The 26,677-nt window shown below is 40.5% G+C and overlaps 1 protein-coding gene across 1 annotated transcript in view; it reads right to left on the bottom strand.

Moving 5' to 3' along the window:
- gabrb1 (gamma-aminobutyric acid type A receptor subunit beta1) overlaps positions 1-24,186 on the bottom strand; it is a 107,611-nt gene extending 83,425 nt beyond the window's left edge. The window contains exons 1-3 of the mRNA XM_049596296.1: positions 23,613-24,186; positions 23,428-23,519; positions 23,266-23,333 (exon numbers count right to left, since the gene is read on the bottom strand). Of these exons, the coding sequence (XP_049452253.1) occupies positions 23,266-23,333; positions 23,428-23,519; positions 23,613-23,692 (240 nt within the window). The 5' untranslated portion in view covers positions 23,693-24,186. The remainder of the gene's footprint in view (positions 1-23,265; positions 23,334-23,427; positions 23,520-23,612) is intronic.
- Between the last annotated feature and the right edge of the window lie 2,491 nt (positions 24,187-26,677).

Below are 26,677 nucleotides of genomic sequence, written 5' to 3' on the forward strand. Positions count from 1 at the left end.
GTTATCTTTGTTAAATGTTGCTGTTGTCCCTGGCTTTATATGAGTTGTGGAAATCTTTGTTAGCCACTTGGCTAATTTATACAATGTAAAATGTCATAGGCTTATGCTAATAACATTAGCATGTTGTATTTGTGAGAACAATGTGTCCAGCAAAAGACAAGTGCTTTGTCTGTGAGTCCTGCAAATCATAATGTAGCCGATTCCTGTACTTGTAATTAAAAATGTTGCTATTAAGCCATGTTTAATGTGTGTGTTGGGTGTGTTTTGTATTAACTAAACTTAACAGCACTTCACAGAAACCCCACCACCATCTAGTGTTTTGGAGGTGTAACTGCAGAGTGACACAGACACACCACCACAAAAGTATATATGTTCACAAAGGTGTACGCCACGTGTGTGGGCTACAGCATAGGCTCTGCAGAGAGCTGAGGCACAAGATCAGATAAATCCGCCTTTGGCATTCTATGCAGAGTCTATGGCGTAGGTTCAATGTTGATTCAATGCAGAAGTATAAATCCTGCTTTATTTTCCTTCTATTAGCCAGAACAAAATAAGTCTTTATTAGATAGCAATAATACCAGGTCTGAGGATGCACCACTCTAGTGATGCATTCTAGTTACTAGCTGCTGTTACATGGATTAAATGACTACTAACAGACAAAACTATCAGATCCATTGACTACTGTGTAATCTTATTAGTTGGCTGTCAGTGTAATGCACAGACAGATGTTGATGAGACTGAAGGCGATGTGCACATTTTCATTAACAGCTGATGAGCTGTTTATTGCTTGTGTGCTGATGCTATTGATTGATTTTGGCAGCAGCAAGCTTTCTGGAGCCTCAGGGACGGTGTTGTCTATCAGAAGATGTGTCATTAAAGCACACAGCACTCATAGAATTCATGCAAAGACATACTCAAAGATCACCACGAAAAACACTGCGACGCTGAGTCAGACTGATTCATTGTGGTTGCCATGATAACAAATCTGCTTTTCCTCATCAGCAGCAAAATGACAAACTCTTCAGCTAGAGTTCAGCTACAAAAAGGCTCCAGAGCAGCCCTGTATATGGGCAGTGTGGAGCTGCAGAAAGAAAGAGACTGATATCCAGCACAACCAGTGGACCAGTTCAAAGTCACAAGGGTGGAATGACCTGATATTTTTCTCTTTAGCACCATGCAAAGTAAAGTACAATACAGATTTCCTGAAATCTCTCTCATGTTGAGAGAAATAGAGAGTGCATATACTTTGGTAGTAGAGATAACAGAGCATATACCACACAAGATGATGTCCCTGTCCTACACAGCTACACGCACCTTCACATTCCCTACAGGCAAGTCTTAGTTTAGTCTTAGTTTAGCTTGTAGGCTAGTTAAGAATATACTAGTCCATAGCCATTGGTAGCTTTGTCACCTTCTACCTTTGCCAGTCCTCAATGCCTATGTGCAGTTTCACATAGATTGACCACGTCAGTGAGTAGAAAAATGTGGGACAGACAGAATGACTGACTGACAGAATGACACACTGACAGTTTCTGTGATTATGTACAGCATACCATACCATGACTTAGTCATACCAAACATTAGAAAAACACCACAGGTCCATTACCACCCAGTTGCCAATTAGAGTTAAATTTCTCCAGTCACCTTGAGGCGTCCTGTTCTACATATCTACCAAGTTTAGTAAAAATCCATATGGCGGTTAGGCCTAGATAAGAAATGAGCTCTCTAGCGCCCCCATTTTGTTTGCTGGGGTCAATAATGGAGGGGTCCCCTCAGATTATGTGTGGTCATATGCCTACAAAGTTGCGTGGTGATGGGTGAAACCCTTGAGATGTTAAACACCTTTATGTGATGAGCCACACCCTCCACAATATTCATTGCCTTATAGAAGCTCAGTTTTAGTAAGTTTTCCAACTTTTGCCAAGAGGGAACTTTAGATATTGGTCCCTAGATTATGTTCACCCAGGTTCATGCAGACTGCTCAAACTTCCCAGGAAGAGATCAATTTTAAGTGTTCCTATAGTGCCCCCCTTTGGCCAATTGATGTTATATTGCTTCACTGGCATCCTCCCATGACCCTCTACCACTGTGCCAAATTTCACATGGATTGACCAAGTCAGTGAGGAGAAAAACGTGGAACAGAGACACAGACACACACATAGACAGAGTTTTCGTCTATATAGTAAGAATAAGGTCAGGCCATTACTGTGATGAACACCTAACACCAACATTGCATTCAAAAACACCTAACCTGAGACCAGGGCTGTGTCCGAAAGGCCCACTGGCATACTGCATACTACTACTACGTACTACCACTAGATACTACTCCTACCTACTAAACAAGTTGGGTCCATTCGGACATACTGAAAGATTGGTGGGAAAACATTCCATCCGCTGGCAGAGCAGAGGTACGGCACATGCGACAATTGAAATTGCCCAAAAATGAAGCTGGCCACTCTTTACCCACCTGACTGTTCTTTGGGTCTGTCCCCTGTCCCCTCTCACTCATGTAACATGTAACATGAGGTTTTACAGCTGTACACTTGTGATGTGACAATAGTGTTTTTTCTGATGTCTGATTGTTGGCCTCATAAATGTCGCTAAATATTACAGCAGGGCTGTACAGTGCTACAGTCTTTATAGCATATGCTACTAGAAATGATCCCGTGCTAAGTGATATCTGTATCTACTGCACATGTGCTGGTGAGTTGGGAAAGGTTTGCAAGATATTACATCCAGGGTGTCTGCAGAGATTTAAGAAGTATTGAAAGTTGATGAATCAATTTAGTGAAAACTGAGGCCTTTAAGTTTAACATAGTCTAATATTCCTCTAATATTGCACAGTTGGTTTGGCATCCAGAGGTCACACGGTCAATAATAGCTTTATATGGAGAATAATAGCTTTATATGAGGTTTTTTTTTTACATTTAAAAAGTCCTCAAAACTTATAGCCTACATAAGATATATTTCAAAAAGAAGTGTTGTGGCATGTGAGGAATATTAGCCTCTATGTTAAACAGTTGGTTTGACATCATTCACTCAAATGGTTTTAGCATATAATAGATATTTACTTTTCTTTTGAATGCCAAACGAATGTGAATGTCCAATATCAAACTAACTTAATACCGGTATAAAACAGACCGCTTTGTTCATAATCATATTAGCAGAAATACATTTTTGACCAATGAAAACTGTGTGTGTGTTGATAATTGTATATTTGTGCAACTTAAATCTTTAGCTTGTTGCACATAATGAAGGAGGTGTACAGACCTGTGCAGCCATTATACAATGCGACATGTCAATATCAAATAATTATACATATACAGATATATATGTATATATATATATTAGCAGAAATACATTTTTGACCAATGAAAACTGTGTGTGTGTTGATAATTGTATATTTGTGCAACTTAAATCTTTAGCTTGTTGCACATAATGAAGGAGGCGTACAGACCTGTGCAGCCACAGCAATGCGACATTATACATGAAATGGTCAAACAGATTATACATACATACATACATACATATATATATATATATATATGTGTATATATATATATATATATGTAATGTAACAAAGTGTGCTGCTCCAGCCGCCGGCTGCCATTGCTCTACCATGATGTTTTGAATCTTGCCGGGCAGCGAGCACGTTGCATTTAAATAGGAGACTGATAAGGGTGGTAACATGCCGTGCAATGTCTACGATGAAGAAGAAGATGAAGAAGAAGCCCGCGGTGTATTTTGGGTAAGTAGTAGCCCTGCAGTATGCTCTGCGATCATACTACAATGTAGGCGTGTTTAGTAGGGGTGGTAGCATACTACTCCTCCCTACTACGGTTTCAGACATACTACATACTAATTTGGTCTACTACTATCCATACTACTTGGCCTTTCGGACGCAGCCCAGGTCATGACGAATACAAGAGTGTATCCAGACCAAGACAAGACCAAGGCAGGGCAAGTCCTACACTTGCATGCAAAGGCAATACTCAATTTCATTTAAAAAGAGCAACATTCCTATGAAAACACCCACAGAAAACAAATGATTCTCCTTGATTCACCTCTTTCATTGCCATAGTGTATATATATATATATATATATATATATATGTGTGTGTGTGTGTGTGTGTGTGTGTGTGTGTGTGTGTGTGTATGTAGAAGTGTGCCATGAGATATATATTGATAAAAGAATCAAAAGGCAGGATTTTTTGTAAGGGAATTTTCTTTGTTTTCTATGAGCAAACAAATACAAACACAAAGGAGCTGTAGTCAGCTTAACCCTCTTAACGCGACACTCCTTTTTATGCGTCTGTGAAGGCAATAGCTGTAACTGGATGCATTGTGTTTTGTTGTCTGTCCATTCTTGTGAAGGCAATATCTCAAGAACACCTTGAGGGAGTTTTTTCAAATTTGGCTCAAACGTTTAATTGTACTCAGCGATGAACTGATTAGATCTTGGTGGACATGAACACGATATCTCAAGCATTTCTTCAAACTTGGCACAAACACCCGCTTCGACTAAAGGATAAGCTGGTTAGAATTTGGGAGTGGAAGGTCAAAAGGCAAGGACAGCGTGACCTTACAAAACATGCTTTGGCCAAAATTCAGGAATTCTTATGCTAATTATGACAAAACTTTACACAGATGTCTAATAGGATGTAATGATAAGGTGATCACATTTCACATCCAAAAGGTCAAAGGTCAACTTCAGTGTGATATCATAATGTTCTGCAAAAGACTTTTCTGGCCAGTACTCAACATCATAACTCAGGAACAGAAGCGGAGACATTTGGTCAGATAATCTAATCTTGGCCATCCACCTTCAAGCTGTGCCAATTGTATAGAGCTTCTGTGCTGTTGGGGGGAAAATGTGTGTGAAGCATCCATGTTTTCACAGGCATGGATGCAATCTGTGAGAGAAACTTGGCTTGTGCATGGAGGCATACAACCGCGAGGTGGTAGTTCTAGTTTGTACAGGCAATTTAGTGATATCCCTGCAGTCAGGGTCTTGACCGGTCTTAAAATAAATCCAGAGCCCTCTTTGTGTGAGAATGAGACAAGACTAAGTAAAAATATGGTTGAGTCTGAGACAAGCCTTCAAAAAGTGGTCTTAAGGCTTGTTGCAAGTATGACAGCATTCCTTAACACAAGTCACACAGTGTCAGGAACAATCCCTGTGCAATAACCACGCATGCATCCACTGCTCTTGTGAATAATAATTTTTTTCCACACTGTTTTCTTTACACGCACAGTATATAACACCACTGTCACATCAAATGTATGCTCTGTCATATCCACCCACCTCATGTAAAGCAACCTGTTAATGATATGTATTTATGTATATCATTTAGTTTTTTGTTTTTGTTTTAGTAAAAAGCAGGTAAAAAGGTTTATGAACAGGCTTATGGGTAATGAAGAAGCCTGCATTTGCCCATGACAGAGTCAGGTCTCATATCTGTGGTTAATTTAACGTTACCAGTCGCCACAGTGATTTCTTTATAGAGTTAGGAATGGCTGCCTGAATGCTGCAAGGATGACGTTAGCTTGTAGCGTGTGTGTTGCTTTTTGTTTTCATCTAGTTCCAGTGATTGACACACTGGAACTAAAATGTAACCAATTGTTGTGTAGCAGATGTGAAGGATGTGTGCTGCTCTCTCTGATAGCCTGCTGGTTATCAGAAGATCTTCTGGTTCCGGTCTGATAATGGCGTTACTAACCATCTTGCAACAAACTAGCTTAGCAGCGTAGCGTGTCTCACTGGAGTAGAATGCTTAGGTTTGGGGGGAGCAGACAGCATGTTTTGTTGTCGCGTGGGCTGCTGGGCTGCGTTGTTGAGCCCAGTGACACTGATGGTATTATGTCACACAATTTGAGCTGTATAGTTCATTTTCCAAATATAATAGATAGAACAGAAAGCTATGTGCGGAATGGCTCAATACAAATTCATTATAATAAATATATATATTTAACGTATACTGTAAAACTTCAATTAGTGGCCCGGGCTATTATTTGCTAAAATCACTGAAATCAGCAGGCCTATATTTGGGACAGGCCTTCAGTTCCTTTCACACAAAACTGTGTGTGTGTGTGTGTGTGTGTGTGTGTGTGTGTGTGTGTGCGTGTGTGTTAGGGTCAGTTTGGTTCAATATCACACAGTGGTAATTTAATGGGATAGTTCATTATATTGTTGGGTTTGTAATACATATCGAACCGAAGCCTATATAGTAAAATACATCTACTTACAATAAGATAGCCAAGCATTAGTCAGCTTCGTGCAGCTGAACTACACATTGCAACAGAAAAGAAAACCTACAGAATCTCAAACTTCACTGGACAAAAACATGGATGTCAGAATACCATTCAAAGCAAACCATTTGTAATGATCCACTGTGAACCCCGTGTATTTGCAGGGAATGATGGGATAGCCATTGACATCCACAAGACAAATTACAATGTATATCTAGGCATAAATACATGCTGCTGTCCTTTTTGCAGGAAGCGCTGTGCATCACCCAGGCAAAAACCATGCCACAGCCGATCAGTCTGCATGCTGAGAGAAGGAGCCGGACCTCAGCGAGTGTGCAGCGAAACCTCATGTCGCATCACTGTCGCTTTAACTCACCAACTGCTTTTGCTTCTGACAGCACAGCATGTCTGATGACTAAGGCCAGTACGGGCCTGACAATGATCTGAAATCTCCCTGTAATCTGTTCACTAACTGCCAAGTTCAGTAGAGCTTCACAAGCATACAGGGCCTGTCTGCCGGCTTCATGTCAATGTCAGGGACAAGGTCGCTTGATTTGTCACATTGTGACATGAGAAATGTCCTCAGGGAAATTTGGAGGACGCGTCTTCCACCTGGCTCTTTATCCATATGTAAACAAGCAGAAAGGTAACATTCACAGGGATAAGTCAGGTTGGTTGGTCTGTTCTCATGCGTTGTTTGTACAAATATCTATGAAAAGCAATGCATCACAATTTGTATAACCACGTAATCAGAAAGGCTGCGATCATGTAACCAGTGTGCTGACAGGAGTAAGGACAGATGTAGTAGACCAGTGTTTGGAACCATGTGAAACCAAGTGAACTTGAGTTATTTTAAGGTACATCACCAACATGTTTCTTTTACTAAACCTAACCTTTGTCACTTTACGTTAAGTACATCACGTCATTTATGGGGCACTAATTAATTAGATATCATATGAACTGTTCCATGTGCGTTTTCGTCAGATACACAAACCATTCTATGAGGATACGTCAGGTTGGTCCATCAATCAATTCAACGCTTTGATCCTGAACAAGAAGGGTACACTACACTGTACAGGGTACACTGATTCTAATGACTCCTTGAGTTTTGATCTGACGCTACAATCAACTATTTCACCCCTTCAAATAAGATATTCACTGAAAGTGGCTGTTGATATTCAGGGTCTCCAGAGGATGAATTCTGTTGTTTTCAGTGACCCATCATTCTTCTGTCATAGACACCCTAATCCCTAGTGCCACAATGATTACTTGCAGTGAAGAATTATTATTGTGACTTGCCATGAAACATACTGAGGTCACTTATGCTCCATGAGGATGAACCCTTTCCATTTTAAACACTCCATGAACTTTCCTGTAATTCCACCCTCAGGTCATATTTGCATATTTGTACTTCCAAGGTGATAAACTCATGGTCTGTCCTCTGGTGACATCCACACTACCACATTTGTGGTATAACCTCATATTGTGCAATGCTATGAACATTGCAGTGTCTAGAGGCTGCTATTGGGGATCAAGACTTATTTTAGGCTTTGGCTATGTCCAGAAAGTTTTTTTAACTTTCTCAAATCACCAATCCAGTGGAGGTGCAGAGGTGTGAAATTAGACAAAGCTTGACTACTTTTCTTTCTTTTGTGTGTACACTGAGTGCAGAAATGAATGGACTTGCACTGGCATGGTGCCTTTCTGGTCCTACAACCACTCAAAACACTTTTACACTGCAAAGTCGCATTCACGGATTCACACACAAATTCATACACTGGTGGCTGTGGCTACTGTACAAGGTGCCACCTGCTACTCAGTTTAAAAGTCACATACATTCACACATCGATGGCAAAGCCATCCAAAGGAATTTGGGTTAGTATCTTGCCAAACGACTTCAACATGCAGACTGGAGGAGCTGGGGATCTATGGGGTGCCGTTTGTAAAGTGTCTCACGCTGAAAATAACATCAACATTTTGCCACATTTAGCTTCAAACAATGTTTAAAAAAGTATTGTGATTTTTTTAACGTCACCTTTTACCACATTTACAGCAATATTTGTTAACTTAGAAATATATTAAATAGTTAAATCTAAATATTAAATGTGGCACCTAAATGTTAAATGTTAAATCTAAATATTAAATCTAAATCTAAATGCTAAATCTAAATCTAAATGTTAAATCTAAATATTAAATCTAAATCTAAATGCTAAATCTAAATCTAAATATTAAATGTGGCACCTAAATGTTAAATCTAAATATTAAATCTAAATCTAAATGCTAAATCTAAATCTAAATCTAAATGTTAAATCTAAATATTAAATCTAAATCTAAATGCTAAATCTAAATCTAAATATTAAATCTAAATCTAAATCTAAATGTTAAATCTAAATATTAAATATAAATATAAATGTTAAATCTAAATATTAAATCTAAATCTAAATGTTAAATCTAAATGTTTTGGGTGAAACTAAATATTTAGCTAATATGCAAATTCACACTGCCGGTCACCGGAAGTACCAAAATAAAAGCTCGAGATGGTCAGACTGTTTATAGAATCAAATAACGAATTAAAACCAACTTATCGGGGGAAATGGACACTTGAACATACATTAGCGTGATAATAACTACCTAAAATAACAAGAAACGTGTTTGGAGAAATTTTATTTGATGTGTACTTTGAGTTGTTAGTGTCCCTTCGGAGGGATTAACAACCTAAACTAAGCTAACAACCGTCAGTTCTTGGCCCCGTTAGCAGTGTCTGTAATGACTCATTAACTCTTAAATGGTCCGTGAAAAAAATATTTTTTTCCAGCGGATGTCTTAGTTACAACATGATTGAGCTAGCAAAGCAGTTTTGTGTTGCGATGTGTGGTATTTATTCAGTTTTGAAATCACAATGTCTAGAAAGCACCAGTGGCCGCAGCAGCATCAAAGCTAACAGGACGTCATCTGTTAAATGTCTCCCATTGTCGGATACGACATTAAACTACTCCAGTTAGCTCAATCATGTTGTAACTAAGACATCTGCTGGAAAAAATATTTTCTTACCGCTTAGTGAGTCATTACAGACACCGCTAATGGGGCTAACAGCTAACAGTTAGCCCCGCTAATCTACGATAACCATGTTATTAATTTCAGACCGTGATAGTAATGTTTGTTCAGTCATAGTGTCTATAGGCTTTACAAACACCAGATCAGTCTAAACGGTGATACAGTGACGTGAAAAACGTGAGATGTGCATATATATATATATTGCTAAACTCCGCTGGTTTTCTACCCGGAAGTATTTGTAAACAACAAGGTGATTCCCTCAGAAGGGACACTAACAGCTCAAAGTACACATCAAATAAAATTTCTCCAAACACGTTTCTTGTTATTTTAGGTAGTTATTATCACGCTAATGGATGTTCAAGTGTCCATTTCCCCTGATAAGTTGGTTTTAATTCATTTGATTCTATAAACAGTCTGACCATCTCAAGCTTTTATTTTGGTACTTCCGGTGACCGGCAGTGTGAATTTGCATATTAGCTAAATATTTAGTTTCACCCAAAACATTTAGATTTAACATTTAGATTTAGATTTAGATTTAATATTTAGATTTAACATTTATATTTATATTTATATTTAGCATTTAGATTTAATATTTAGATTTAGATTTAGATTTAATATTTAGATTTAGATTTAGCATTTAGATTTAGATTTAACATTTAGATTTAAATTTAGATTTAGATTTAATATTTAGATTTAACATTTAACATTTAGGTGCCACATTTAATATTTAGATTTAACTATTTAATATATTTCTAAGTTAACAAATATTGCTGTAAATGTGGTAAAAGGTGACGTTAAAAAAATCACAATACTTTTTTAAACATTGTTTGAAGCTAAATGTGGCAAAATGTTGATGTTATTTTCAGCGTGAGACACTTTACAAACGGCACCCCATAGGGATCGAACCGTCGATCTTTCCATTATGGGATAACAGCCGCCTCTATGAAATAATTATAATCATCCTGTCATTCCTACTTTTTTTTGCCTTTGCCATAAACTTTAAACATTTAGCTCTCTTTGTGTCCTGATTAGTACCAAAAAACATTTTACTCATGTCTTGCCATAACTAACCCAGTGACACACTCTGTAAAATGCAGTCTATTGGCTGCTGGAGGCCGTCACTTTTATAATCATGTCTTCGTCTGTTTACTATAATTGGATCAGTGTTGTAGACTAATGTGTTGTTGATTTATTGATGATAAAAAGCTGCATGTACTTGACAGTAGAGCGCTATGGTCTCAAACACTACACTGACTGCATTTCCATGGATATAAACTTGATATGAACCGGTCATTGTTGTGCTGGTTTTCCCCTTCAGGATTTTTCCTCACTGACAACATCATGTTCTGTATATAATCTGTATCAGTTTATTGCAACACTTCATTTGAGTTCTGTGATGTTTACACTGAGTGAAATGTTCAAACCTGTTTTTTTATTCCTATAAAATCCCATGAAATGAAAATATTCTACATGTCATGTTGTTGCAGTCACAGTTTAGCACAGTTATGTGCCTTTATGTGCATTTTTAACCCTATCAAAAACTATCATGAATCATTAAATATTCATTCAATACACATTCACAGACATTCACACTGTTTGTCACTTGTTGCTTTCCACTGAATTAGCTCTCAACCTAGCCACTAACTGGTGTTTGATAAAAAAGCACTGTGGGACAAATGAATATTAAACATAAAAATATATGTGCATCAATAAATCAATCAATCATCAATCTTATTTTTCTCACGTCATACAAGGTACAACATCAGTGAAATGCAATCCCATCAGCTCCTTCAAATTGTGCATTGTAATTTAGCCCTTTTTTTGTCTCCCCTTACATCATTGGCTGCTGCTTTATATTGGTGCAGGTTTCTGAATGGTTCTGGTAATCCACGATTTCTGATTGTGGAATGATTTTATCGTAGTTATGGTAACCGTTACTTTTGTTTTACAAATCAAAACCACCAGGACTCAGTGAATTCATTGATGTCATCAGTGATTTTGACAGTGGTGTCCCTCCAGACTCTGACTGGCTACATCTTTTATGTCACTGGGGGCATGCCTCATGGTTTTACATATCTTGACCTCAACAAGATGGCTACATGGCTGCTCCACCTGAGCGCGGGCAGTGACTTTGTAGTTGCCTCTGAATGCGTTTAGTTTATTCCCTTTGTGGTGCAGGACAAGCAGGACCAACTCATTCAGCAAATGGTTAATGGTAAAAGCATGCAAAATATAAACAAAATAGGCTCCAATACATGTGACTCACTTTTACAAATCAAGCCTGACAGATTTAGTACCTTTAGAAATTTTGGGCTCTCCAAAGTTAAAACAATAATTCTTGGGTTTTGACCTAAGTTGGGCTAGATGTCCTCTCTGTTATGTTAGGTTTTTTGTTTGTTTGTTTGTTTGTTTGTTTGTTTGTTTTCCCATCCTTCCATCCACTATCTGTAAGTGGTTATCCTTAAAGGGCCAGTGTGTAATATTTGGCATGGTTTATTGTCAATCTGAATCTGAATCTTCTACCCATTAATATGTTTATACAAGTGTATGATCGCTATAAAATAAAATTCGTTTGGATTTTGTAGCCTTATAATTATGCTTTTATATATATATATATATATATATATATATATATATATATCAAGGGCCTTGCTTTAGAGAGGTCGCCATTTTACGCTGCCATGTTTGTACGGCAGACCGAGCGGACAATCCAGCCAGCCAGAGAACGCGTTTTGCGTGTATAAATGAACTAACGAAGACAGCAGGAGGAAGGAAGGAGGAGTAGGAAACAGCAGAGTGTTAGTAGTTTGTCGATAGAGAGTAGTGAAAAGTTTTTTTAGTTATAAAGTTTGCGAATGGACCACACTTACCACGCAACAGGAGAGAATGAACCCGATCCATCATCTGCGAGGAAAAGAAGACACAACTTCACTCCTTGTGATGCACTCTCTGCGGCGCTTTTCCTCCTGATGATATATCTCCCCAACGATGGTAGCACCGAATCCCATTCTGTGCATTCAGCCTCTCTTCTCGCCCGCTCAGCAACAGGTATGGCTCTGGGTCTGTGTCCGCTACAAGAAACTCTTCAAAATCGCGTTCAAAGTCGTCCACTGCAGCTACTATAGTCCGGAGATATTGCTAGGCTAAATAAACAGCTGAGCACTGTTTACCGGCTACGCTGTCAGTCAGTGTGCGGGCTGGAGATTGGTGGAGCAGAGAGGGGAGGGGGGTCCCCACTCAGTATGGTAAACGAGTATGTGTGTAAAGTTATGAAGTGTGTCTGTTACGCCAGAAGAGTCAGAGTTTGGGACGGAGTGGAGTGTTACCGGAGTTTCTGGAGTGCTCAAATAAACTGGCCTTTTTCCCGAACGCTCCTCTGGTCTCCTGCTCGTGAAGGATTCATTACAATATCGTAACATGGTTTAGATTTCTAAATAAACATTCACCTCATTGCTAGATAGACCTACTCCTGAAAAACTTGTGCGCAAAGCTTTTTGTCCCTACGAGGCCACCGTCATTTACCCGACGGGAGGGGTGAGCGCGTGAGCCCTGCAATCTAGAATTTGACCACTGATGTCACTGTTTTCAACCCATTTTACACACTGGCCCTTTAAAGGTTTGAGGTGGGCCTGGAGCCCATTCCAGCTTACATGGGTTTGAGGCACAGTACAGCCTGGACAGGTCGCCAGTAAGGATGTCAACACTTTCAAATTCTAAGTACCCCCCAAGTATTAAGGTGTTGTAACATTCGCTTCATCAGCTTTGACTTAAATAAAGTTTACTTGGCATCATCAACTTCATCACTGAACCTGCTGTGGTCATTTTCAGGTTATCAGTTATTTTGTCATTGGCATCGTCATCATTCCCACGTTCACCATTTTCTGTAATACTCTTACTGTGTTCTGTCTTGACCTTACAGAATCCCAGATCTCTGGGAACTAGGGATGTCAATGGTTAAACGTTTAATCTGTTAACCGCCAAGAATTCAAAACTGGGAGGTGTGAACAGTGTATGATGATCTTAATATTCTAGTTCTCTTATACTGACTTATTGAATTAATTTTAAATCAGTTGACCTAGCAGACCTTGTGGAACAACTCTCTGTCACTAATTTTGTTTCAGTACAGCTGGATGATGTCGCTCCCCTGCCAACTGCAAAGAGCTGATGGAGAGTGGCTGGGCTGGATGAGATGCCTTCAGGCCTGTGGCCCAAGCAGAAATATGATGCTATATTTATTCTATTCAAACATGAAAGAAAGAGGCTTTCATTCAACAGAACATCCTTTGTCATTGCAACCTTCATTGCATTTACAGTTTTCAGCCTTGTGTCTATGTATTAGTCATAAAGCAGTATGACCCCCATCTCACTTCCTGCCAGTGTTCTCTGTGGCCAGCTGTAGCAGCCATGTTCACTTTTGGCAGCCACTGACATATTTTGAATTTTGGCTGAGATAAGTTTGGTCCTCTCTCTCTCTCTCTCTCTCTCTCTCTCTCTCTCTGTAGGCAGGCTTGAGGACATCACTAAAGCTCATTCAACTATCAGAGTTCCAGGTAGTTAAAATTACTTTTATGAGGTCCACTGCTGAAGAAATGTTCAGTTTGAGTAAATAAACTAGTGATGGTGCAGCAACACAGTTGTTTTACTGTTCACGAGTGTTGCTACTGAGCTGACTCTACGCGTAAAGCAGTCTGATGTTGTCATAAACGTGGTTATTTATGGAAGTGATTTGACATGAAGATGAAAACAATGCAGACTAAAGATAGCCACTACAAACGTAGTATATGACCTGAATTTATCATTGGGACATGATGGATGGTGTGTCACCTGGACAAGAAGTCTGCAAAGCTGCAGACCACTGTTCTAGTCCAACAAACAGCAACACCGCTTGTTTTTTAGCGAGTCACTGCTGCACAAGCACTACCTGCTCAGTAGCAAACAGCAGACGGACACAGTTCGAGACTAGTTGATGAACATAATGGAGCATTTTGCAGCTAAAGAGACAGATATTCCCCCAGTCCCAAATGGATCCCTTACAGACTCGTTGACTCAAGCCCTAAGCCCCTACAGACCTAGGACCAATTCCATTTCTTCCCCTTAGCCATTGTCTTGGCCCTTCCCCTTGGTTTTATGCGTTCCATTGGAGAAATGGAATTGGTCCTAGGTCTGTAAGGGCTTAGGGTTTGAGTCAACGAGTCTGTAAGGGATCCATTTGGGATTGGGGGAATTGTCAGAAGTTGGTGGAGACCAAACACAGAGCTAAAAGAGAGTGAATATTGCACTTACAATTATCAGATGGACACAAACACGACTCAGAATGGATGCTAATGTTGCTCTGAGCTTTTCAGCCCTCAGATGTTGGTGTTTTAAGAGAGTCATCACTGCTTTTCCATCGGGAACTGTGCCCCCAAAACTAGGTATTGTAAGCCAAAAAATGATCTTTTCCTACCCAAGTGGTTTTTATCCCTAAACCTAACCACACATTCACCACAGCATTGTTAACAGTGTGAAGTTCCAATGTACACACAAACATGATAATGTAAAACGTTGGTGGTTTGTAAAAAATGGTTGGTTGTAAAAAGTGATTTGTAGAAATGTACAGTGCCAACATTTTTCTGGTGAGTGGGTTAATTACAAAATGTAAGATTGAATAATTATAAAGATAACAAAAATAGCTAATAACAAAACATATAGGACCTCCCTTTGTAGATCACAGCACAAACCCAACCTGATTCAAGCCCAGGGGAATGTTGAGACATTTCAGCTCGAACCCTGCTCATCAGCTCAATCAGAAATGGGCAGAGAATCAAATGAGATGCACTGAGATTGTGTGATGGTGGTGGAAAAACACTTTCTCCCACCAGAGGTGAGAACAATGAAGTGCACCACCCCATCACAGTAGAGAAGTGTGAAGAAAATTGTGGTGCGTCCTAACAGATGAGAGGAGACTGAGAAATGGTGGCTAGAAGCTGCAAGAGAGGTGACAGACAAAGCAGAAACTGAGAGGATCGGTGGTTAAAGAGGGACGAGAGGAGAGTTGAATTTGTCAGCTGATCTCTGCATTGCACTTCAAATACAAACTTTCTTACAAATCATGTATCTCTGTATGTTCAAAGCCTCCTGGAATAATCCTGGTTTATTTTAACTTGGGCATTACTTTTGTAGTTTTGCCCCCCATTTCTATCAGTTTTGATATTATGTACTCATGAAGTTCATTTGCTGAGATCTGTGACGTGACTACAACACAGTGTGAGGGGGATGAAAGCACAAGCAGTCAGATGATCAGACAAGTTATAAATAAACCAACCATTTAACCGGATGAAACCACTTTATTTGGAGCTAAACCTTAAAGTGAGCGCACCTGAAATGTTGCTATAATGTGTAAAAAAGTGAAAAGTTAGAATTTGCCCCAACTGCCAGGAGTTTTACACACAAAAAAAATAAATGACACTTTTGACTTCTATATAGACAGTGATTTTCAACAAGACAGGTTTCTTCATACTTTGGATTTGACTGACATGTAGCTTGATGAGCATAATCATTTAGTCTTTTCTTCCCTGCCAAAGCATTGTCCATCTCATAGGCCTACTTGAAAGTTTACATGTCATTTTGTCTTCGAATAAATACTGCTACCCAAATCTTGAGTCTTTGTGTAGTCAAGACCATTTAAACCGAGATCAAGTCATGATCAACACAAGAGAGTATCAAGACCAAGACTTTGAGGGGATGAGACTGAGTCAAAACCAAGACCAGAGGGTATCAACACCAAGACAAGATCAATGTGAGTCCCACAATGAAAGGCACACTTAGGATAATTGTGGAACATGCAAACCATAGGCTCCTGCTAATCTGAAAGATCCACATTCCCATAAAACTTAAGATTCCTCTTCATTCACCTCTTTATTGCTCTAAATATAAAGTATGCGAGAATGTATGAGTGTGTAAGGAGAAATATGAAAGCTGGTAACAGTGACAAAAATCTCTAATTAGGAATGAGACAAGTTATTTGTTGCATTTGAAGCAGGAAGTTCTTCATCCAGCAGCCTGTTCTCATGCACTGTTTGTACATTTTCCTACAAAAATTAATGCACAAAAAAAATTTGTACCAGTCTTAAATACTAACGGGCCAGTAATTTAGTATAATCGATGTATTTGGGAAGGGTGTGATCATGTGGCTAATGCTCTGACAGGACTAATGAAGGCGGCGGTTGGGGCAATGAATGAGTCACAAAACATATGACTTTCCCAAAAAGACCAGAGTTTGGAACTGTGTGAACTTTGAGCCATTTTAAGGTATGTGTCACCATGTGTCTAATCCGCAACCTAACCACAGTAACTGTTCGTCAAATACGTAACTTTATGTTAAGTATGTAATGTCATTCATGGGGTGCTAACTTGTAAGATATCAAATGAACTACTGTATGGGGAAACATTGAATCTAATAACAGTGATGAGAATAATTAAGACAATGCACAGGTATTTCAGTGATATCCCCACAGTTGTGGTCCTGACCACTCTTGATATAAATTTCAGAGTCCTCTTTGTCTGTGTCCGAGACAAGACAGAGTAAAAATGCAATTGATTCTGAGGTGCAACCTTCAAAATATGTTCTTGATACAGTACCAAGACCAATCTTGACTACAGCAACACTGCATCAGAGCACTCTTGTTTCATTATAACGCTGGAGGGGACGAACTCAACAAGTTGAAAATAACACATGAAATAAGTTTGTATGACATGTTAGCAAACAGTTGCTTATTTACACAACCAGTGGACTTAGAGCAACATTAGCATCCATTATGAGTTGTGTTTGTTTCCATCTGATAAATGTAAGTGCAATGTTCACTCTCTTTTAGCTCTGTGTTTGGTCTCCACCACCTGTCTCTTTAGCTGCAAAATGCTCCGTTATGTTCACCAGCTAGTCTCGAACTGTGTCCGTCTGCTGTTTGCTGCTGAGCAGGTAGTGTACAAGGGTTTATCACTCACTAGCCTCTTTCACACTGCTTCTTCAAGGCAGGAATTTCACGCAGTTATGCTGCCTTGCTGTTCTGTATAAAAGGTACTATCACAGAATCAGGGGACAGACTTGTCTCACCTATAAGTCGGCATCAGAGGTAGTAACAGCCCCAAAACAATGTCTGTATAAAAGGGACAGCCGGCAGGACGAGATCATGGGCTGCATGGGTGTGACATATTGACGACCTGTTATGCCTGTAACCCACCACAAGATATTTAGAAAGTAGCTGATATCCGAGAAGAACAGCACCTGAAGATGTCTGCAAACTGGAAGAACAAGGAGGTGCGGGAGTTCCTTACCCTCCCAGCGGAGGACGAGATCAGCATCTGGTAAATAATTGTTATTGCCATGCTAATATTGCTATTGTTTAGAAAGTGCTGCGGACATGCATGTTATATGTCACACAAGAGGCCATTGCTGTTGCCTGTCATGCCTTTTTTGCTTGCGTGATGCTGTCTAAAATCACACACTGGAGTGGGATGATGCTGTCTTTGTTTGGCTGTGTAAAAATGCAAAGGCGTCAGGAAGAAGCCACTTCATAGCAGCCCTATAGTGCGATTTCTGTGTGAAAATGGCTGCTGAAAACAGCTGTCTGCCGCTGCTGGTGAGAGCCGTGAAAATGAACCAAAACAACAAGCTGAAAGATGCTAAAAAGTTACAAAGAACTGAGGGAACTGCACAGATTGGGATAGTTCTCTGTGAGTTTGTCACTATGAATGACCCCTTCCACATTACACACAGTTATGTGATTACTTCTTAAAAAATAGATAAATGGATAGATATAAATATTGCAGGGACACGTGTGTTTGACCAGTCAAACTATCTGCTGTGATGAATGCTAAAGAGGCAGAAAATATGATATTGTTAAGGTCTTTCTGTATGGAGCACTTTGTCATTGCTCTTTCAGCAACATTTTTCACTCTTAAGTTTCAATTTGTCACTTTCTATGTGTATAAGATTTCCCCCCCTGGCACCAGGATTTAATTTAGACTGATAAGGTCTATCTACAATATCTCCTCTATGGTAGTGAAGAGAAAAGGAGGAGCTGAAACAGACACTTTTTTAAAGGAATTTGCACTTTTACAATTTCCTGAAGCCACACATTTAGATTTCTACCTTGAATCAATACTTCCTGTATGTCATAAGATCATTCAGGCTTCTGGTTAAGCTTGGCTCTGACACAAGTGGCAACTTGTGCCAAGAGCTTCCATAAAACAGAGCAATAACAAGCCCTCCCCATCCTTGTTTTCATTGAGATGCATAATGAGGCAGAGCACCACGGTCCAATCAGTGACCTATGAAGACAGGCATGGGTAACACAGTCCAATCAGAACACGGCACTGGGCTCCATCCATTTCCCATCTGTAATTTTGACAGCTCCGAGTCAAGCTGATATACAATTCATAGCTAAGGCTCACAATCACAGCACACCACAAGTACCATTCACTCACATCCATGCCGGCCTACAGAGGCTAACCACAGTAAATACACTAACACTGAAAATGGCCTTTTGACTGCGCACTCATTTAACAGGTATTCATACAGTTATTTTTATGTTTAACAACTATGATTGATGATTTGACCTATGACCCAGAAGATGCACTAAGACTGTAGTTACTGCACGCAGCTATGCAGAGTGCAGGGAGTGTCTCATCTTTTTCAGTATGAGTAAAACCGTTTTTATTTCTTACTAGATTCAATTTGTATTTGTTTTATTTATAGATGTCTATTTTGAAAATAGAAACAGAAAATTCTAAGCACCTCTAAAATATTATTGTGTGTAATATATGCTTCATCAGGTTTGACTTGAATAAAGTTTACTTGACATCATCATCATCATCTACATTACCGAACCTGCTGTGGTCACTGTCACGTTATCAGTTATTTTGCCATCATTCATTCCCACGTTCACAATTTGTTGTAATATGCTTACTGTGGTTTTTCTTGACCTGATAGAATCCCAGATCTCTAGGTAATAAGGATGTCAATCGTCAACCGTTGATCAGTTAAGAGCTGAAAATATGGGAATCCAGGACAGATCGCAGTAACTACATTTATTGTGGTTTGCCTTGTATTGTGTGGCTACTGTAGTTTTTGCACCCTAGTTTCTCTACAACATAACAAGACTGAACCAGTAAATGTTGTCACAAGATAGAATTGATATCCAAGGGTTTAATTTCAGTCACAGCTCAATTTTGACCAAACTTGTAGTTACTATGGTTAGCCTTTGTGGGGCAGCATAGTTTAAAAGTGAGTGGTCTCAATATACAGATAGCTGCCCTTGCCTCTGAGACAAAATGACACATTGCATTTTCAGGCTGTCAGATAAGATTGAATGACTCCAACAACATAACAGTTATTCCAATGCTGAATGTGAGTGTATTGTACTTTGAATTTGAGTTGTAAAACAGCAAAGACACCCAACAAGCTAATAAAAAAAATCATATAGCAATGGTCTTTGTCGTACTGCCACAGGAATTTAACAAGCATATGATAACTTGAATCCATGGGCACAGGTTCTGTTTTTGTTTCTGCCACTCTGCTCCCACTGTGAGGACGAGTTTCTAGAACTATATTTGGGCGCTGCTCAGGACCTGTTACTAAATCTAAGCTCTCCATACTTTCAGGGGTTGCTGGCAGTGCTGTCCATCATGATTGGTCCCAGCATATGTGACATCACATTAAAACAAGGACAACAACAACAAGCAGTGACCACCATTCTGCTACATTTTTATGGAGCAGGACAGGTACTTTAAATGCATACTGCACCTGCAAAAGAACCATCTGTAATCAATTTTTCAACCACTGGTTGTGTTGACTTTGTGAGAAAACTTTGTTTTGCACACATGCCACAGCGCCTCATAAAGAAGCCAAAAACTGAGAACATTCTTCATGAACTGAAGTAATTGGGATCCAGGCTTAACAGCAAAGCTATATATATATATATATATATATATATATATATATATCCCTACATACAGTATCCTGAGAAAATGGCAAAAGTAGCTTGCTACTTGCAAAGTTACTTTGATTTTTTGACTGTATGTCAAATCAGCGTTTTCTCAGTGATCAGAAAAAGTGTCAGCTAAACAAATAGGCAGGCAAAAAAATGTACATTTGAACTGTTAACTGTAAAATAAGACTTTCTTCTTTTCTTTCTTCTTTTCTCTTTTTTTGGAAGACACTTGAACACGTCCTCCAATAACATGACATCATCAGTCGATCTATTACTCCCTCTCTCTTTCTCTCTTCTCTTCCTACTCAGTGTAAGTAATTCAGTAATTCAAAAACAGAATCCTAAAATATATTTTTCAGTCAATAAAACCATAATAAATAAAAGACAATCAACAAATCAACAATAAAAATAACAGATCTACATTAAAACTTTCTTTTTTGGGACATTAGAACATGAACAGATAACACGCGACATCAGTATGTCACTCCCTCACCTCTCTTCCGTTTTAATACTGTTCTGTCTGTCAGCTTTTTTCTCAGCCCTTGTGTCTATTTCTCTAGTGTCCACCACAAATCCACTAAATATAAAGAATGGGCAAGACATGTGATGGACATGTCAAGAAGTGTAATGTAGCCAATCAGAGGCAGAGTAGCATGGGTCCTGCCAAGAAAAGCCAATAGCGAAAGCAGCAAGCACAATTAGTGTGTGATGTCATACAGAAGTATTTCCCTCATCTCCATGCCTTGGTGTGGCGCTGGCGTCAGTCACATTAGTTATCCTCAGTTTTATTATTCTTACTTTTATCTGGGCCTCCATAGAAAAAAATGTCTGCCGAACTTCAAAGCTTTTCCTGGGAAAAGCTTGTAACTTTTGAGGACGCTACCACGCTACTCGGTCAATTAATCAACTTCACTACTGAAAAGCTACTTGACTCAGAAAGCAGTGATGTTACCACCACACCACTGAGAAATGTTAGTAACATCACTACTTCTAGTGGCACTACTGCCCAGCACTGTTAAAAAAGTAAGGTTTTAGTGAAAATACATGTGTTTGGGAAATACTGAGCATACGACTGGATAGATGAGACTTGTATTATACTGCATGAGTTGTGTGAGCGTTTGTAAATGGATGTTTTCATGTAGTTTTGATGTTGTTAAACCAGAATGCCATTTACTTCTACTTATGAAAGATGTTTGCCTTTTTGAAAGAAAATTTGAAAAAAAAAGTTACTAACATTTTGTAATGTCACATGACATACATCATGTGACACACGCCACTACTGTAGCATGCTACACATACTAGTGCACTACGCTGTTGCTAACATAACTCAATTGACTTTTGGTGTCACACAGAGACACAAACAGTGGACTCCTGGGTGAAAGTCCGGAGTTTGTTTGACCCATTCACCCTATAGTACTTTCTCGCTCTAGTTGTCAACAGCGTTACAAACTGCCACCAGCCAGTGCATTTCATACAACTGCAAAGGGTGCCTCTGAGTGTCAGTGTCTGATGCTGATGTACTTTGACAAAGGGGCAGTATTTGACAAGTTGGGGGTGCACTATAATCCAAGTCCCACACTTCCAAAATTGTGCATTGAGTTTGTAAACGGATGTTTTGATAAAGTTTTGCTGTCATTAAATGCGGACCCCATTTACTTCTACTCATAAAGAATGTTTGCCATTTTTGGATTCTTCGTTCACTGTGAAGGCATGCGTAAAAACAAAGTTATGTTCATAAATTCAAGGTAACATGAGGTAAGAAACTGATATACAAATTGTCATTTTGCAGGTGAAGTATTCCTTTAAAACCAAAAACTATGCAAAACAAGACTAAGTGTTGGTAGTATTAATACTGTTTTGCTGTTACTGTTTTAAGGAATCAATTAGCCTTTTTTTTTTTTTTTTAAGTGAAACTATGTATTTGTGAGCTGCTTTTAAAAATGTGCATCTGCAGTAGGAACTGACTGGGCTTGTGGCTGACGGGAGAGAAAGTCAGACAGCACTGACAGACAAACTCACACACTGGTTTGGGTCTTTTCATGGGAATTGCTGACATAAGAAAAATATAAAAATAACGCCTCCATTTCTCATGAACAAAAAAAAGGTTCAGTATATCTGGATCTAATAAGAGACTTAAACAGGAGGATAAAAGGAAGTAACAAGAAAGAGACTGGGCTAAAGCTGCAGTAAAGCAACAACAGTTTAAATGCTCATTATGAGTAGGCCTATGTACTAGTAGATGTATACACACACTGTCTGGCCGACCTCACACAGTTGTATCTGCTATAAAACACTGTTGGTGTGTATTCCCTGGGCACCTTGGCAGCGCTGCATTGTACCCTGTATTAAGTGGTCAAATCATATTCTGCAGACACTTTGCTTTTCTGGGCCTCCTTCCTCCTGTTGACTCACTGACAGCCGTTATGTAATTACTGCACTGAGGCCAAAAAATGGCCAAAGCATGCACACAGACGTCTTATTTTCTTCTGTCTTCCCCCCTCCTCTTGTGTCCATTTCCCCCCGCCGCTAGCCGGGCTTCTCTGACACCGGGCTTCTCCACGCATGCTGCGGCCGCAGATGCGTGCGCGGAATCACTAAACAGCCCTCTTTCATCTCATTCTCCATGTCTGTCTCTCTCTGTCTTTTTAATTCTTAGCCTCCGCCGGTTGTGACACCGCGGGGAAGTAGGCTACTTGATGCATACGGATTGGCTTTGACACATTGCGGATCTCTCCATGGTGCTGAAAAGGGAGCGGAGGAGGAGGTGGAGGATGAGGAGGAGGAGGAGGAGGAGGGGAGGGGGGTCTTTTTAGTTTGCTTCAGGAGCGGCGCTGCACCAAGTAAAGAGGCGAACCGGACTGACACGGATTTCTCCTCTCCTCTCTTGTTTGTTGGAGACTGCGCTGAAAAACTCGCCCGAAAAACTGTCACGTGGAGGCAGCCTGTGTCTCATACCGCATCGCACCTCGGGAGGATGTGGATAGGTAACTTACCATGTTGACTTCAGACACCATGTCAATGCTGGCGATGTCTATGCTCATGCCAACATCCACAGGGGCGCCTAGTGAAAATATGATAGCGGAGTGTTAGTGCGCATTAGACCCCAGCAGCCCTCAGCATCACATGTTAGTTCCATGAACACTGGCGCCTTTTACCTCCAAAATCAGGCCGCAGACGGATGTCATAGCCCTTCAGCAGTTTGTCCACGGTGGCTTTCACATATGACATGTTGCTAGGTTCGTTGGCGCTGTGGACAGAACATTGCAATTCAGGACTATGACATGTTTTAGGGGCCTGTCTGAAACAACTCATGACACAGGATGTTATTATCAGATCTCACCTTTGCGCCCCGCAGACTACAGTCGCCAGCAGGGACAAGCAGCAGATCCCCCAGCATCCGCGGTCCAGAGTAGTCCACATCACTAACTCCGATCCTGCCAACGACTTTGACACAAGATCTCAGGGATGCAACTTAGGCTGCAAAATTATTCCAAGAGCAACGCATGCGCGTCGTTTTATCAACATCCAAGCGTCAGCGGCAAGGTGAGACCAATTTGGATGAAAATGTAGCCGCGATGGGGGTAGGAAAAAAAACAGCCTATAGGTGTGGAGACTTCACTTGGAGAGTGGAGGTTGGCGCATGAAGCGGCACATACATTCTCCCAGCCCCTGTGGATGTCAACACACACAGACAGACCACCCTCCGGCAGCACTCTCAGCTTTTTCCAGCAGACGCAGCAGTGTCCGGAGCAGATCTGCGTCAGGCTCGCCTTCCCGCTGCCGCTCAATTTGGAGACGTTAAATAATGAGCAGCGAGCGCGGCTCCCCGGTCACCTTTAGTAAGCCGGAGGAGTGAGAGAGAGAGTGAGTGTGTATGTGTGTGTGTGTGTGTGTGTGTGTGAGAGAGAGAGAGAGAGAGAGAGAGAGAGAGAGCGTCATGCAACACAAGCACGTCTGAGGAGCTGCGCATTTTCGGAGCTCCGCCAGGCAGCAGCGGATCCCATTCACTTCGCGTCACGGGCTGCACACCAACTTAATTAATTGTTTAAAATCCCAGAAAATGCATTAAAAAATGCAACGCACGACTAACTGATGAGAGAGGAGATAAGATACGCTGTACGGGAGCTGAAATGGCTTCGGCTCCGACTGCAGGGCGTGAAGGGAATGGAGAAGAACTCTTCTGCATTTAACTCGTCAGAACACTGGCAGCAGAGTTACACCATTAGTTGTCAGCTATTGTCATGATGGCACTCAGATTTTGTTATTTTGTTAGTGAATGAAATAAAATGATTCCTCACACACACCCTCCTGCCACTCCTGGTAACATCTCTATATCTAAATACCTCAGGAACTCCCAGTGAAGCTTCTTTAAGAACTCCTGACACTGAAGGATTTCCTCAACTCTTACAATCACCACACCTGCACCACCACAGATTCCCCAAGGACCCCACAAATCTTTCCAGTTGGCTACCCACTAACCTCCTTGACTATAATTAATGTTAGATAGTACTTTTATAACATAGCCCCTGGCTCTTTCTGGCAACCCAGTCACCAGAATAAATGTTGGCATTGTAGGTTTCTGCAAACCATAGACCATAGTCTTGAAGAAGTTTAAAGTAAAGCTTTTCAAGCCACCAACCAATTACTTCACACTGGACGAAACTGAAGGGAGAAATATAACTAATGCGACAAAGTAGGGGAGACTGGGGTTGGCTGTCACAGTGCTTATAACCGCCACACTAGAGGGCGCTGTGACATTATTTTGATATCAAACATTTGGCTTGCCATCCTGCTCAGTTTGCACTGGTCATTTTGTGGGACACACATAAGACATTGAGTGAGGTGAGAAGATATATATTGTAAAAAAAGATAAACATTTTGATTTCTGCCTATACCACATCTGACAATGCAGATCTGGTTGTCCACAGACTCCCGGTCTGTGACCTTTGACCTCTTCCCTGCTACCTGTTTTGCTAACTGTGTTTTTAATTTGATTAAACACATGTATACTTAGAAATATGAACCATTTGGGCTCAGTGTTGTTGCCACACTGCTGGCAGTGTAGTGTTTTTGCAGTTATGGGCTCTGCACTGTACAAATAAATGGGTGAAGCTAAGTAGCAGCAGCCTGGATCTGCTGGCTGTTGGGAGGCTCACGGTGCTGAGATGAAGCAGTTCTGATGGCAGCAGTTACCCAGAAGGCAGCGGGACCTGTTTGGAAGCTGTCTGAGGCAGCAGTGGTGGAACAAACTCTGACTGACCATCATGATGCTGCAAAGAGGTCTGTTTGTTTTGAGAATGTTCAGGCTGCTAAAATCAAGAATACGTGTTTGTTTGTTTTTTTTGTTTTTTTCCCCCATCTTTGCAATGTGTGGATTCATCAGTGTTTGGTTAAAGCAGCTGTGCGGAACTTTTCGTTTTCGTTGATTATAGCACCCTTTTGGTCGAAGCGGTATGACACCCACAGCTTGGTGTCGTAAAATTCCGACTGCAGCCGGCAATTACCGCATGCATTTGTTTTGGAGAGCGAGAGGATTAACTAACATCAGGTCAGTCCAAGTAATTAGTGGAAACAGCAAAATTACTCAGTAAATTCTCCTGTCGTGTTTCTGTTCTGATCTAATCTGTTGTGTATTTTGAGCTACTAAGGCTATAGTGTGAGCCTCAAGTCATTCTGGGTAATGTAGTAACCGTTGTTGTGCTACTGGTAACAGTGAGAAGCAGCCGTGTACGTTCGGTGTAAGGAGGAATAAACAGTTAACAAGTCATCTGCTGAGTCCGCATTATTATGTGAAAAGAATACTCTGACTATTTGGGAGTTATGCCCTTTCTCTATCATTTTCATATTGAGGCAACATGATGGATATCTTGGCGCTTGTAGGGGGTCAGTACATCTTGCATGGAGGGATACACCGGTGAGCAACAGCTGCAGCTTGCTCTGGGACAGGTACGCTAAGTCACTCGGTAAAAGTTCGTCTTAGGAACACAAAACACAAAAGTTTCAATCACGCCAGGATTAGTGATTGCTGCAAAGTTTTCACTCCTTGTGATGCACTATCTGCGGCGCTTTTCCTCCTGATGATATATCTCCCCAACGATGGTAGCAGTAGCACCGAGTCCCATTCTGTGCATTCAGCCTCTCTTCTCGCCCGCTCAGCATCAAACACATGGAGTTCCTCATCTGTATGCTCCGGCTCAAACAGGTATGGCTCTGGGTCTGTGTCCGCTACAAGAAACTCTTCAAAATCGCGTTCAAAGTCGTCCATTGCAGCTACTACAGGCATGACTCTGGGTCTGGGTCTCTGGGTCTGGGCTGAGACCCAGCCACTGGACGTACAGACACAAAAAAGATATCGATCATGTTGTCTCAATATGAAAATGATAGAGAAAGGGCATAACTCCCAAA

Source organism: Epinephelus fuscoguttatus, linkage group LG14, assembly GCF_011397635.1.
Source record: "Epinephelus fuscoguttatus linkage group LG14, E.fuscoguttatus.final_Chr_v1".
NCBI lineage: Eukaryota > Metazoa > Chordata > Actinopteri > Perciformes > Serranidae > Epinephelus > Epinephelus fuscoguttatus.